Below are 16,314 nucleotides of genomic sequence, written 5' to 3'. Positions count from 1 at the left end.
CTTTGGGCCTATTCCTGCCTTCTATTCCCTCCTCACCTTTTAACCACTGATTTATAAAAAGTTGCTTATCGGTTTCTGGTACCTTCTAGGTGAAGAGACCCATTGTCTATATGAAGGTGTCCAGTGCCATCTTAGATGCCCTTCTGGAGTAGAAGGTAGAGGCTGGGCTGAGGCAAGCTCCTAGGGGATGTTCACCTGCCCTGTCCAGGTGTCTTGGATGCTCAAGGGTGTCTCCAATGGCACCAGTTACCGACACAGGCAACAGGATCTGTCCCCAGTGTATGTGTCTGAATGGAAGTGTCTACACCTAAACAGAAGTGGTTTTAAACCGGGTTGGTGTCTCCTCCATAGCCTTTCTGATGGAGTGTAGCTGCGTGACCCTGGTGGGAGTATCCCTTCTTGAAGTGGGTAGCGGGAGCCGTGCAGCACTTCACAGAAGTGTGGAGTGGGTGACCTTTAACGCCCTGACCAGATCTCTGGGCTTTTGGTTCCCCACGTGTGGAGGGGGTGGCACACGGGGTAGGGCTGGATGAGAGACCCTTTCCCAGCAGCATGCGAACTCGTATGACTCCCAAACTGGGGCGAATAATCAAACCCTTGGTTCTCAGGAGACACATGACATTTCAAGGAAATAGGAGACATCATGTGAATTTTGGAGTACTTAAGATAGTCAGTTTTCAAACAAAAAGGCTTTTTAAGAGCCAAATGGCCTGGCTGAATGAGATCAGTGTATAGCCTGGAGCTCTGACAGGGGTGAACTCTGCTCCATTCATCCCATCCCTCCATGTAGGGGGTTGGAATTGACTCTGTGGCTTGCATTGAGTTTGTCCATGCTCAGCTCTTCAGCCCAGCTTCAGCCCTCTGTAATCCTTGGTTAAAGAGCGCTTGCTCTGGTTGTTTTACCAGCCTCTGGAAACCGGTTTATATACAAAGGTGTGGAGCAGGGAACAGCACTGAGGCAGACCCACCAGTCTTGAGCCAACGGGGAAGCAACTATGCTGAATCCTTCCCCAAGATCCTAGCCTGTATGAGCAGATGGTCTCCCAAAACCTCTCGTCCTGGATTGATCCGGGGGCGGGGGAGAATTGCAAATACTTTCCGATCCTGTATTTCAGTTCTCTTGGAGAAAGGGAGATAAGGATTCTATAGGGGAGGAAAGAGAGGTCTTCATTCCCACCAGGGAACCTCTAACTTCTGGTTCTCCCGAGGTAGGCAAGGAATAGGGTGGGTGCCTCTATTTGCACTCATGGGAGAAGAGAATATAGCTGTGAACGTGCTTTCTGTCATCATCTCTCTCGCTGGCAAGGCCGGCTGGTGCTTTCTGCCACCACCTTCCCGTGTGTTGCCTTTGCCATCACACATCCCCTTCTTGCAGTTTCCACTGGCCCTCGGTAAGAACTTGTGTACCTCTGGGGATCTTACTTTACTTTGGGACCTACTTTAAGTGACGCCTGAAACGGCTCTGCTTCCGTAACACTGTGAAAAGCCCTTTGACAGGAACAGACTGATCTTGCAGCCTGGGAGGGCACAGCAAACTTCACCTGTAAGGAGAAGGACCTCAGCAGGCTTGGCCAATTCCTCACCAGTCCCTGCTGGTGACATCCCTCTGCAGTGGTCGAGTACCACGGCAGCTCCGTGCCGCTGTGGATACAATTCGTAGCCAGCAACCGAAGCGAGCGTTTGTGAAACCGTAGCGTGTGAACCTGCCTTGCGATGAGCAGACAAGCAAGCTGCGTTCCCTAAACAGCCTCCACCACCTGAGCACGGTTGTGCTGGAGAAGGGCTGTCTCCCTCCCCGTCTCCCTTAGGCTTGGCTGGGAAAAGAGCCGGCAGCCGAGCTGGGGAAGGGCTGCGGTGCTGTGCGGCTGCCAGGAAATCTGAACCCTCCAGGCAGGTCTTAAGCTCAAACGAAGCTCATTAGGGCTGCTCAGCTCAGCTTAGCAAGGGGTTTCTCCCTGTCCGACGGTCTAGTACATCACCTGCGTCACCTGCAACGTGCCCCTGACTCTTGTTTGCAGATCTAGATGCTTTCGGGCTGAGCAGGTACTGTGCAAGCAGAGGAAGAAGAGGCGGAAAGCCTCTTGTGCCCAGAGAACTAATGCTGGTGAGAGGGTGAACATTTTATTCCTATGTTCGTTCTTGCTAATGAAACGAAGAGGGTCTTTAGAATAGGTCTTCCTACCTTTCAGCTGCTATATAAAAAGCCTCTGGAGCTTTTCCAATTTGTTAATGATGGGGGAACGCTGCTCCCAAGATATATTTTGCATTAAGTGAGTCTGGGAGAATTGAGGTGGAGACAAGGATCTCGAGAGCAGAACTTACCCACTCCCACCTGCATGCTTTAGGAGTCATGCTCCATCTTGTGCTGTTTGTGATGCAACGAATGGTTCAAGCTGTGCTAAAAGCCCAGCCCAAATTCAGAAGCAGAAAGTTAACCTGCCCAGCTCCTTGTGGTTAGGACATATTCCTGTGAAGTGAGGGAGGTGGGTTCAAACCCCTGAGGCTGATACAGGGAACTAATTCAAGCATCTCATTTGCTGGGCGAGTTCCCTAACCACAGAGCTAGCATGCAAAAGGAGCAGGCTCCGTCCAAAGGGCCGATGCAGGAAACACTCCTGCACCACCTCACTGAGGAATACCAGCAGTTCGGTTAAACCCCTAAGCTTGGTCTTCCCTACGGGCTCTCTGCCCCCGATGCAGGGTGGTAGCTTCCGATAGCCTCTATGTTCTGAAACTTAACAGGTAACATTGGGTTTTGGTTCACTCTCTTGGATAAAGCAGTTGCCTCCTTTCTTTAACAGGGGCACCGCACGAGCGGGGAAAAGCCTATGTGCTGTATTGGCTCTGGAGTGCTGTCAACACTTGGGGGACATCCTTCCATCCTTCCCGTGTGGGAGGAGGTGAAAGTGAGCCGTGACTGGTCTTTCCATGATAACGATGCTGGTTTCTAACCCCTTCCGACGACGGACTGGGGGAGGCCTGGGCTGCTCTGCCACACAGGAGCGCTGACACCCCAGGCTCATTCTGCAGCACCGCTCACGCCGTCTCTTCCAGGGTGGCAGGATCTACTCTTGCTAAGTTCTCCCAAACCTCTCTAGCTCAGCTCTGCACACCAGCCCCTGAAGAACCAAGCAGAGCCCCGAGAGGGATATATGCTATCCCTGACAGCAACCAAGTTGCGTCATCCCCAAGCCAAGAGGTGCCTGAATCAGCATCTTTGGACACAGATAGCGCCTCCGAGTGTTTCTGACATTGTTTACAATCACAGGAAATACTTCAAATTGAAACTTCAGGCAGAGTGAAGCACACTGCCTGTAGCACACACTCACCGAAACACCAGTGCTGCCCATAGGCTAACGAGACTTTGGGATCCCTTCAAGTGCTACCAGTAGCTTGGTACGATGTGAACCGGTGTCAACAGACTGATGCTCCGACCCTGTTGCGGGCTGGGGACCAGGACTGGGACAGCTGAGATCAGATACAACATGTGGTTTTCCCTTTCCTTCCTCAAGCAGCAACACGAACTACATCATCACTGAGCAAAGCTACAAAACAATCTGCCACTCTCGGGACAGACTATGACCGGCCACCATGCTCTCTATAAAATTCAGCATTAGAGCGCTGCCGCTGACCTGACTGCAACCACTCAGTAGCAAATTGCTTTTCTGTAGAGTTAGCACTGGGTTTTCTCCCCAGGCGCATGACTTGGATGCAATCTGCAATTTTAATGACCAGTCACTAGATCTTAAAATGCTTTTGCAATTGTTCTTTCAGCTTTAATTCCCAGAATGACATGGTGGGAGTTGCTGTCACCCCACTGTTTACCCATTTTCCTAGTTACCCTATGTTAAACATCAAACATTCTCATGGAACAAAACTGACTGACGGATCAACCTAATTACCACACTACTACACAGTGAGTCACAAGTATCTCTTCAAATGACTGTTCCTTAGAGCAGAGGGAAGAAGAGTGACTAAATCAGTTTCTGAATCTCCTTCAGCACTCTAAAACACCTAGACATTATGACCCCCGAAACCTTAATCTTCCCCACACTCTGATGAAAAAGTATCAGTGGATCCAGCAGTCAGCAACAGAGACAATAGTATTATGGTTGCTCTGTCCATAAGGGGCTACTTCGAGGAGTTATTTTAACACCAAAAAGTGGGAACACTTCCCCTGCAGTTAAGACAGACCACTTCGCTCCACACCTTAAGCTAAAAACGATCCTTTGAAAAAAATCCCAGGCTGTTACAGAAACGAGTGTGGATCCAATGCTGCCATAGACAGCTAACAGTCTTAGCCCTCTCAAATGCTCAAGAACTCATCCTGGATCCAGTGGTGTACGAAGAAACTGTTGTCAGGTTGTAGCTGTAACTATACATTGGTAAAGATTTTTTGTAAGACAATATGAAGGCTTAGCTGCTCAGAACTAGCCTCTGGAAACTTAATGATCTAATGAAGGGTTTTTCAGTAATTGACCGACTCCCATCAGATCACTAGAAATGAGTACCTTTTCAAAGCTGGGCTCCACAGATAACAGACAGGTCACGTAACTGAGAATATAAAGAATGGCTGGTTTCCTACAGGAAAAAACACAAGACCAGATGTATTTCACACAGTGTTATTCACACATTTTCATTTGGATTTTTACAGTATATACATGTGAACATTACATTATTCAATAAGAGCCACCTGGAGTCAAACCTAATCAAACTGGTCCATAAACAATCTATATCAAAAAGCAATACTTGAGCAAAAAGTCTAGTGGTTCTACCCAAAGCCTAGAACAGTTGAAAGGAAAACCAGTGATTTTCAAGTTCCTGGATAGAATTTGTGCAAAATGATTTTAGGAGAGCAAGTGGAAGATTATGTTCACGATACTGAAAGCACTAAGGATGATAATTCTAGGACTGTTTAAATTCAGCCATGGCATGAATGCTACAGGGACAAAGTACTGGGACATGATCAGTTTCTGCCTGGACATCCCCGAAAGCCTAACTTACTGTCTTATATGTTGGAGAGAACGTCGGCTCTGTGGATTATAACACACAGCATTTGTACAGGGTAAAGATAGTCACTGAAGAGAATTAACTTGTCCAAGGAAGTGGCTCAAAACTTATCCTTTGTGTGACTACGGGAAAGCTCTGGCTCCAATGACAGGGCTTGTACCTCCCGAGAGGAATTCTGTGAACTGCCACGCAAAAACTACTTGGCAATGAAGACTGTACTTATTAAAAATAATTAGGCCTACTACATCACTTAATGCAGGCACTAAATGACAGCTTCAGAAACTGGAAGTAGGCCAGAACAAAGCTTCCTATTTGCCTATTAATGACTTAACGCTACCATTAGAAAAAAGTAGCGCCTCAGATGTATGCTTTCATAAGATTTATGTAAACTAATATAAACAGTAATACGACAGAATTCCTTATACAAGTTTATACCACTACTATTTTCTTTCCTCATGATCAGACTCCTACCATAACAACCTTTTATTTGATCAACGCTCAAGACATTGTTTTCAATCTATCTTGTTGATCAAAACTTTAGGTTAAGCCATCCAAATGAATGTTTTACACAAAATACTTACTTCAACAACATACAAAGCACTTTCTTTATCTTTCAGAAACTGAATATACAAAGTAAGCTTTTTCCAAAATATTTCCATAGGCAAAGGATTAAAAAGGATTTTAATTATACACATATGGTCACAATTCTGCCTTAAAAAGATCATTGGGAAATGTACATAAGGCCGCTTGTAAATGTACATCATCTTTATGTTACTGTTACAATGTCATATGTCCAGAGAAAAAAATTGACAGTATCATACATATTTGCTTTACGCTGGGAGAAGGCTATTCAAAAATACAGTACTCTTCTGTACAAAAAAATCATGCCACATTTATTAAGATGGAAGAAGCATTGGTTTCTGTGATAACCAAATATTTCAGTCCATTTCTTACTATGCTTATTATCCCAACTTAAAATTTGAACAGATCGATTTCCCAAAGTGTCCATATTAACAGAATCAACAGCTATGTTATAAACAGAACATAATGTTTCTCACAATAGATAAAAAGAAAGCCGGTTCATATTTCTGAAACCATATAAAGATAGAATTTAAAAAAATCACTCTTGATTTGCTGAAATAAATTTACATTATACAACACTATATGCCAGGGGGAGAAAAGGGAATGGGGATATGAATATACACTAAAATGCAAATTTTTGTCCCAAAAAGGGGTAAAACAAATTACATTTACAGCATGAAGGTTTACAAATGTACATCTGTACAACCAAGGTAAGCATCACTACTAAATTAGCAAGGCTTGTAATAAACATCGAAACGAGAGATTTGTTTTCAAACTGTAAACTTACACCTATTAACTACACGTATACAATGCATATATTTATAGGAAGCAAAAAAGCTATCTGAATATTTAATCAATCATGCTTAAATGTTGAGCTATCAAGTTTACTTTTCAGTGGCCCCTGTTCTCTTCATCAATACCTATTTTTTGCATCTACAGTGAGAAAGCAAAATAAATGCTCAACACTTTCAAATCCTTACAATTCTATATGCAAAATAAAAAAATACAAATCTCTACTCTTCCTGCATTGTAAAACTGACTGTAAAGTTAATACAGGGTTCACTCTTTTTCCAACAGTGTACTTTACTGAGTGGAAGTACCACCATCATTGTAATCCCTCTACCTTGTACAACAATTAAATATATAAGTATATACAGCACTTTTATTTTTAATACATCGCTAGAGAAAACCTTAGGGCATCATTTTAAAAAAAACTGTATCCACAGCAGGTGATGAAAGCTAGTCTTTTAAAGTTTCCATTGTTTTGTTATTCCCTACTTTAATTTGCTGTGCCCTGTTTATTATTTGGATAGTGTGTTGTGAACCACCAAAATACAACTTAACTTTTCAACATGTTAAATAATGTTTATGCAGCTGATCAATTTTAATCTGGTATAAAAGACTTCACACAAAAGGGAAAAATAAGGATTAATTCTATATACAACTCTATAAACCTGTTGTGCTATGATGCTGGGTAGACCTACCAGATTGCAAGCCAGTGTATTAAAAGAATACTGTACTTTTTCCCTTTAAAAACTATTTCAGTGACTTTACAAGGTAAAAATTTACAAAATATGTGACAGCTATTTTGATACAATTACATCATATACAGGCATTCTGTGCTTTGCCAGCCATCCAATCTGATAGGTCTCTGGATCAGGGCTGGAGATATTTTTTTTCTTTTTTTTTTTAATAATTCACTCCCCAAAAATATACACAAGAATAAAAATTTTACAAATGGATGAACAAAGTCAATAAATAGATTTAAAAAAATCAGAACATTTATAGTTAAGTTGTATGTTTTGATCATTCACAATTCAATTTTTCTTCCATTTCTTTCCATCTTTTACAGCATCCCATTTGGTGGTCCACCAATTGGCCCCAGATCAGCACTGTTCTTCAGGTAATACTTTTCCAACTTGGCCAGAATGTGTTTGCCATAGGTATATTTACGCAGAGTTGTGATGTGGGGTCGAATCTGTAAGAAGAAACACGTTATTTTTTTTTTCTCCCTTCAAAAATTTTAAGTAGAGGTGACTACACTTTAAAAATATTATGAAAAAAAAAAAGAGTCAGATGCTTGCATTTCAAAATTTTGGAAGTTTCTGGAAATATGTACAATTGGTGACTTGACTCACCAAACAATTGATGAACCTGTCAGAGGAAAAGGGAGGTAGCCCTTTTGTGGGAGTGCCCTGTTGGTGAGTAGGGGAAGCAGAGCTCCTGCAGGAATGTACTGGGCTCCCCGTTACAGAGCCTAGAGCAATTATGGCAATAGCACTTTTGTCCATGTCTGGATATTCTTAAGTAGAAAGTGTGCCCGTATGTTAGGAAGCCCCGGAATCTCTTTTGGGGGAACTTCAGAATGGATTTATACCAGCAAATAAAATGAGAAACTTGTATTTCTTCTGTTATATTAGTAAAGATGACAGATACTTCATGTACCTTGTGCATTATTATTTTCCGCTGAGCAGGTTCAGCCATATCAATCATCTTCTGAACAACATAGTTGGCATACTGGTCCTTCATCATGGTGTATAAGGCACTGTGAGGACCATCATTCTGGCAACAGACCTCATCAATAAGTAAAGCTCTTTCAGCACGAGAAGCATGAGTTACACATTTTTCTACCACATTGCTGAAAAATAAGACAAATGCATTCTGTTACTTAAGATGTAACATTCTTTTAAGTAGCAAATTTAAATTTATCTGAACCATTCAAGTGTCTTAACGCCACTAAAGAGAGCACTGTAAACACGTCAAGTCCTGATTTCCAAATTTTCAGTCTATAATGATTAAGTGAAAGGATTATACACTCCTACTCATGTAAAAAAGTAGTTTTCTGATACTTACTATCTTGTAGGAGAGATTTTCCACTGGACCTACAGTAGATATACTGGACCTCAGGTTGCAGAGGTATTCTAGTACACCTGTTTTGGTTGTGGGCCCTTCTAACAGACAACAGAGAAAGCCAGATACAAGGCTTCCTTGCTTTCTGAATAAAGGCGCTTATCAGGAGCACGCCTAGATCAGAGATATTGTCAAATATTTCTTTTGTAGAGGAAGTCTCTGATCTTTCAGATACCTCAGAAGCTGGAAAGGCTATCAATGCTTATAAGACAGCAAAGTGATGCTGGTCCTAAGTTTGTGCTTTAGAAATTAAGCAAGTTCCAAGCAGAGGATTATGAACAGTTCTGTTTAGGCAAAGAAAAATAAAATCCAAACTTGCTAGTTTGCATACAATCAATTTTTAAAACAAATGCCCCCATAATGTCACAGTGCATTTCTACTTAATATTGATGACAAGGTTAGTCTCACTAAATCATCCAGGATGAATTCCGAGGTGTGTTTTCCTTAGCAAAAGGCACATAATCCATATTTCAGCAAAAAGCACCGAAGGATGAGTTTTAAGTTCTAAAATTAGAGTAGTTCAGGACTTCTACAATGGTCTTTGAGATTTCCTAATGCATAAAATCCTTGTCAGGCTGAACCACCACTTTTTAAGACTAGCCTTTTTATACTTGTAAATTGCTTAGCTGGACTGATAAACGACAGTCAGGAAGTCCTAGCTTATCATCATCAGTGTATCAAGCAAGTTCTAGGAGAGCTTTTCACCTGGCTCTAGGGATCCTCACATGAATACTTGTACAAGTGCAGGGAATGGGTTCCAAGGTGAACATAAACCATCCCATAAACCCATGGAATCTTCTTTGTTTTGCTACGGAACGTCATTTCCCCTTTCCCTTCCCCAAATCTAGTATAGAAATACCACTACCATTCATCTCTATAAAAATATGAAATTTTGGGAGGCAAGTTACATAACAGAAAAAACCCTATCATATCCTTTTTGTAACACAATAAATAAACCCAATATTACAACTTTAAAAGGGTAGTGAATCTTTAATATATGAAGGCTGTGCAATACCTGGCAAATTTGTGCTGACTCAGAGCTAGAACTTTTCCTCTTATTTCTGAAACTATTTTACTCTTGTCTTCAGGACGACCGTGCTCCAGTACATGTTGAATGACATAATTTCCGTATTGATCCTGAAAATAAGATGACTTCAATTTTCTTTTGTGTTCATACCAAGGAATCCATACAGCTTTTGTAATTTGAAAAGTTTATGCAAATATACTATTTGCACAGATACAAGGAAAAATACAATAATGGCAACATTATAGAAACAAAGTGATGCAAGAAATAGTCCATCAAGAATTACTTAATGGACCACAAAATTTACATGCAAAATGCAAATAATCTGTAAAACCAGCATTTTGCTGGAGTACCTTTTATCCTCTTAAAGAAAGAAGTCCTCAAAACTAAGATCATCATTCTTTAACAGCCATAGTATCTCCCTGAACTTTGGTTCCCCAAGACAGTTATGTTTTAGCTAGAGACTTATATATACAAGAAACCTCTGAGAAATAAATGAGACTGTGAATATGTAGCAAAAGGCAATTTTTGCCTTTTTATGTGTGGAAATTCCTACTGAACACTGAGTCCCTTCCAGTATTTTAAACGGATTCAATTTCAAAGCCATCTGTAGCACTCATTTTGTTCATCTGATACCAAGACAGGAAATCATGTTGTATAAGGTCTTTTGCCTTCTTTTAGAAAAGATGCCCTTTTTGTGTAAGAATATGCAACATTTATATTTTTGACAATGTATTTGTGTTTAGACATTATTAGAAGTTATCTGAAGGGACACCTGAGTGAATCAAGATAAACTACAAAAAGGCAATCTTTGCAATGAAAAATATACTAGTTCTGTGCATTTACAATGTATATTCGAAGCTACAGTCAAAAGTATAAGAAAAAGGCTTTTTATATCTTCTTTGCCTCCCAACTTCCAAATTCATTTTCATTAAAACTATAGAAGGAAAGAAAAACAAAAAATCAATGTCTACAAAACTAGAGAGGCAAATGAATTTAAACAATTTCTTAAACTAAGAAATAGGAATAAATTATAACAACAACAAAAAGCTCTAAAATACATTAAAAAGTGAATATATGCACTAACCTGCACTAGCTGTTCCGTGTGTTGATGCAGTTCTTCTAAGATTGGCAAAGTCTGCTCAGCAGTACAGTGTTCCAGAATACGCTGAATTACTCTACAACCATATGGATGAGTTGAAAGTACAAATACCTTAAAATAGGATTGCAAACTGAAGTTAAACCAACTGAAGTTTACAGATATAGTAATATTACCATGTTTGAAATGGAATTGAACATGCCAACTACTTCTATTAAAAAAAGTCTTGCCTGCTAATATCAGAATTCCATCTCCAGTAGAAATTGGGAAAAGATGAAAATGCATTTTTTTGCATGTCAGGGACTCCAGTAATTATACAACCAAGAACCCAAGTTTTCATTACAATGTTTCTAGCCTACTTAACTACAAAGGAAAGCCTGGAAGTATGACCCTTAGTTAAGCACTGTTCACCTTTCAAGCTTTCCCTTTAACTTTGTATTTCATTTTCAAATCTTAGGATGTTGACACTTATAAAAAGGAATTCAATTTTTCTGGCTGATTTTCACTGATTTCACATTCCAGCATACAGAACAGGCTCCCTGTTACAGATATAAAGTTTGTAAATAAGTATTCAAAACATAGTCAAAATCTTGCTTATTCCATTTGTTTGCTTCTCCAGAAGCCAGGTTTGTGTTTCAGGAATTAATTTAGAAGATTTAAGAGTCAGCATTCGTCAGAACTGAACACAGAATCTTGTCTGATTAGACATTGATCCAAATGATGCAGGCAGGTGAAAGACACATATTGTTACATGACATAACTGAAGTGTGGTATTTTTCATTTGCCACTTCAGATTAACTAATATTTTTTATATAAAATTGCTTGGAGCTGAGGAGGGATTTCCAGTAAATAGAGTCACATTTTAGTCAAGGGGCTCTATTTACAGTTTAGAAACTGCATCTCATCTACCCCATACACACTTTTTGATGTAAAAAGACCTGACTCTAGAAACCCTGGTATGCCATTTACTAGGTACAATAAGAATTCAGACGTTGTTGTGTAAAATGTGAGAGAAGGATATTGTAGATTTTGTTAAGAAATACATTTGGCCATCCACTAAAGTAAAATTTAGTAACACAGCCAAGTTAGTAAGATTTTTACAATTCTCAAGACTATAAAAGTACACGTTTGTCTCAGAGTATTAAAATTTTATTTAGCTGCAGCATATTCTCTAGCCTGCAGCACAATATCAATCTTATATTAATAACTTTTTTGGAAACAAAACCAAATTCCCAACCTTAAATAAACAAATACCGCCCCCCCTTTACTTAACACTAGCCCATATGTAGGGAACAGATTAGTATATGTCTTTAAGGTATTTCCTTAATGATAGATATTAATTGGGAAACATGAACAACAGGCTTGCAACATAAGCAACTGAAGAAAATGGAAATTTTAATGAAAAATATAAGCTAGAGAGCAGATACTTTATTATTACATAAAAAATGGCAACGTTAAAAGTTATAAAGGAAATTTGAAATGGCATATCACGAAACTCAAAGTCTGGCCTTAAGCCAAATACCTCTATTGGTATTTATAATGCATCCAAACAGGTCTTTCTAGAGCCTCACCTCCAACAGATTCATCTTTTTACAGCATGTTAACTGTCTCTTCAACAGCTTTTCCATTTTATCATCCCTTTTTTATCCTACTTAAAACAAGCTGACTGCAATGTGTCAAACCCTATCTTGTATATGCAAATGATGGAAAAAGATCAGCAGATCAAAGCAGCCCTACAGAAGAGGAAATGAACTGTTGACACTACCTGTCCTTTGAATGCGTCAATGATGAACTGGAGTGACTGGGGTTGAACACACTCAATACATTTTTGTACAACGTGGTTTCCATTTTGGTCTTTCACACATTTCAGAACATGACCATCCAACTCTTTCACCATTTCATTCTGAAAAAAAAAAAAAAAAAAAAAAGATTATCCTTGTCTTTACAATAGTTTTTTTTTCTTCTCCCCTCCTTCCCCCAAGGAATATTCCATTTCATCCTAACCATCCAATCTTTATATTCACTGCTGTTTTACTTGTGCACCTCAGCAATTTAATTTAAACAACTATTTTAGTCCCTAGGGCATTTCATAATGAAAGGAACAATCAACAATTTAAGCAAGTAAAAAGATGGATGCAATAAAAAGAAATAAAATTAAAAAAAAAAAGTATTGCTCTAACTTACAATTACCTGCTGGTCAGGTGAGATTGACTCAAGTGCTTTCTGAATAACACGACAACCATACATCTGTAGGGCTAACGGCAGAACATGACCACGTATGCGTGTTGCTAGGGCTAACTTTTGATCCAGGCTTCCAAACTAAAAGAAAATAAATATACTGTTAATAAATGAAGACATATTGCAACATCCTGGAATTTACATGATAGAATTTAAGTACTTTCATCATCTATTACAGGTTTACTGAGCACCTTGAATGATTTTCCCCCTTTGTATTTTTGGTGGGTATATTTACCAGAAGTTTTTATATTCTAAATGCAACATTTTGTAACGTTCCACATTCTAATCACACACCTGCTATCAAATGCATGACCTTGAAAGACAACAGAAAAGATTGAAGTAGTTTATACTTGACTGTCTGTAGGAATATGTAAATGCAATAACCCACTTATTTAGACAAATTATACCAGGCAAATTAATTACAGATCACTGTACTGTATTAATTCAAACCAGATTTTCCCTGATATCTCAAATTTGTATGGATCAGTGTATCTTACATCTTGTATACAGTAAGCAAGCTGTAACAGGAAGTGAGGAGGGGAAAGATTTCAATCCCTGAAGTAGCTTCTTGGTAACTTCACGTGACTTGAACAATCATTCTTACCATGGGCACTTTGGGAAATCTAAAAATACTTGCGCTTTGCAAAGCAAAATCAAAATTATTTTGTACACTGGCTGTATTAAAGTATAATTCAACCAATGTTTTTCAGCAGTAGCTACTTCCTGCCCATACTATTCCCACCACGGTGCTACTACAACCTTCTGTGTTGCTCCATGTTGAGCAGAGTAGAAGCCAGTCAAGCTTCATAATAATACACATAACCCTGTTCCCAGATCCCCCACACAAGCTCCTGAGTTGGTGCAGTACAAGAGACCACACAGAAGTGATGACCCTGAACAATCAGCTGGGTGGCACCAGCAACATTCATGCAGCACTGCTGAGAACTGTCAAACCCCACACCTGTAGTCACCTAAGGCTCTGAAGAAAGCTCAAACAATTTCGCCTTCCTACTAAAATAACGAACTAAATCCATTACTACACCTAAGGCCTAGTGCACTTCTTTCATGAGAACTCTTCTACAGAATTAAGATGAAAACACTCAACTGACAATGATTATCTATGTATCCATCCAACCTAACATTATGGAAAAAACCCAGCAATTGATGATAACTGACCAAGATCAAGATTTTACACACCATACATCAGCCATGCTTTTCAGAAGATTTTTTTTATTTGTAAAAAAGAATATCAAGTAAAAAAAAAAGTGAGCACATTGTTTCGTAGATTACTCATTAAAAACTACATTCCTGTTTACAGCAACCATCTGATTTCTTACTGGACATTTTCCAGCTTCACCTTCTATCCACGCAGATACTTTGATATGATCCTTGATTTAAAGTACACCATGCTAGATACCTTTCCTACACATAACTTTTTCCAGGACACAGGTATTGGTTTTTCTTCTCTCTCTAAGTCAAATTTTGTCACTCTCTAATAAGGCTTTTTTTTTTTTAACCCCATAGTTGTTAACAAAAACCAAAGGTATTTTAAACACTAGTTTTATTAATATTGGGTGTATCTTATGACATCCCTTCCTCAAAATTATTCCACCTCAATAAATTTTATGTGAGTTTCTTCATATACAGCACTGGATGAAGTTCACACAGCTATTTACTTGGGTGCAAGAGCATTTTCCAGACCCACTCTTTATCAAGATGCAGTAACCAACATAACGTATCCTTCAAATCTTTATGTCTCCCATCATCTGCTGAAAGTCTCTGTAAATGACACTAAAATTACGCAAAGCCTGAGTGTGCAGCCTGTACATTCACTAATATTCACTGACATATGCACCACCAGCGTAAAGAGAAACTGTGCCTGTTACGAAAAAAAAACGGGATACAGAACAGAAAACACATGTGCAGTGTTATATGTTTGGGTTCTGTGGTAGAAGTCCAGTAGAATTCTGCTATGATGTTAAGAAAAAAAACCAGTTAAATTTAATCATATTTTACAGCATTTCATTTGCATTTCTGTTCATACACTTAGTGTTATGCTTACCTCAAAGAACTTCTGTATTACATAGTTTCCAAACACATCAGTCATCAATTGATATGCTGCTTGCAGGATCTCATTAAATACCATCTGGCGCTCAGCTGGAGTAGCTCGCTCCAGCTTTTGCTGTATAAATCTAAGTGCAAAAAAAAAAAAGGTACATTATGCTTTACATAAACAACAGGAAAACCTCTCAAACGCTGTTTCAATGAGACACCTCAAAATTCTAAAGCAAGTATTCAACATTTATAGAACTTATTAAAATGAAAGTAGTGCCTTTGCATATAAAAGGATACATTTTAGCAAAATTATACTTTAAAACTTTCATTTGAAAAGGATTAAAGATGAAAAGCATAACATTATCTAAGTACCTGATGATGTATTGCTGAAAAATGGGTTTAGATTCCAGATGCCAGATATTGTTTTCTTAATCAACGCCTTTTTGATACCTAAATACTAGAGTTTACAAGTCTAGTTATGAGGCTATTTCTACACCAAGAACTTCTACAAGCAGCTAAATTTATCCTACTTTTATAATGAAATTTCCTAGAGAAGAAAAAGGTTGGTGTAAGAGCATGTGCTCCAATTAATGGCATGCTTTGTATTAAGGTGACTAGCAGCTCATTCAAATGTTTGATGTTAATGTAACAATATCAAAGCAGTAAAATATTATTAAGTCATTAACTTTACTATAATAATTACCTAGAACCATGCTGGTCTTGGGAAAATTCAACAATATGTCCAACAAGGTCTCTTAGTTGAAGATTAGGGAAACGATTGTTTCTGAAATCTTCCAGCAATCGACTACGTCCAGAAGGCATAATATCAGACCTACTGTAACGAAGGCGTGAAGGAGGGAAGAGCTGACTGGTGGAGCTAAAAAGACTGGAGGTACTTGCCGCACTGCGATACTTTGCTTCGGCTCCAGGTGCTGCAGAAATATAGCGACCACTACCATTTGTCAGTCCTCCTACAAGGAAGCAGTTCTGTCAGTAAAAGCCATAAGGAAAATAGGCAACAGCAAAACAGTAAGTGTACTAGAACTACAGATACACCCTGGAGCCAAAGAAAACAACAGTGTGGTCTTGTTATTTATATTTACCTCATTATGGCTGGAGGAGTTACATAGCTTTATCTTCCAATAAATAAAACCATTCTCCTCCTCATTTTAATTTTTTGTGAAGGGCAGCAGGAAAAGAAATGTTATTAGAAGAATATAACAAAGCAGGTAAAGTGAGCACCTGCTCAGACTTACAGAAACTTTAGAATTGGGTGGGCCTTAGCTTAGTGGGCAGATTTCCACTTCACAAGTAATACTGACTTATAGCCTTGTTAGTAGTCTCAAAGTCAGCCAATTGTTTCAAAATAGACCATGAAATCTGAACTACCCTTCAG

At 39.1% G+C, this 16,314-nt stretch overlaps 1 protein-coding gene across 9 annotated transcripts in view; it reads right to left on the bottom strand.

Moving 5' to 3' along the window:
* Window positions 1-4,606: 4,606 nt before the first annotated feature.
* The window catches only part of PUM2 (pumilio RNA binding family member 2), a 71,392-nt gene continuing 59,684 nt past the window's right edge, over window positions 4,607-16,314 (bottom strand). For 5 of the 9 annotated variants that reach the window (XM_069805715.1, XM_069805713.1, XM_069805709.1 and 2 more), the window contains 8 exons: window positions 15,622-15,889; window positions 14,926-15,055; window positions 12,810-12,944; window positions 12,391-12,528; window positions 10,614-10,739; window positions 9,518-9,639; window positions 8,038-8,230; window positions 4,607-7,570 (listed from right to left, as the gene is read on the bottom strand). In XM_069805715.1, the coding sequence (XP_069661816.1) occupies window positions 7,439-7,570; window positions 8,038-8,230; window positions 9,518-9,639; window positions 10,614-10,739; window positions 12,391-12,528; window positions 12,810-12,944; window positions 14,926-15,055; window positions 15,622-15,889 (1,244 nt within the window). In that variant the 3' untranslated portion in view covers window positions 4,607-7,438. Of the gene's footprint in view, window positions 7,571-8,037; window positions 8,231-9,517; window positions 9,640-9,678; window positions 10,464-10,613; window positions 10,740-12,390; window positions 12,529-12,809; window positions 12,945-14,925; window positions 15,056-15,621; window positions 15,890-16,314 lie in introns of those variants that run through there. The other 4 variants (XM_069805717.1, XM_069805712.1, XM_069805711.1 and 1 more) reach the window with 2 other exon arrangements.

The sequence above is a fragment of the Haliaeetus albicilla genome, chromosome 18 (assembly GCF_947461875.1).
Source record: "Haliaeetus albicilla chromosome 18, bHalAlb1.1, whole genome shotgun sequence".
Taxonomy (NCBI): domain Eukaryota; kingdom Metazoa; phylum Chordata; class Aves; order Accipitriformes; family Accipitridae; genus Haliaeetus; species Haliaeetus albicilla.
This window is presented reverse-complemented; position numbering and strand designations above follow the sequence as displayed.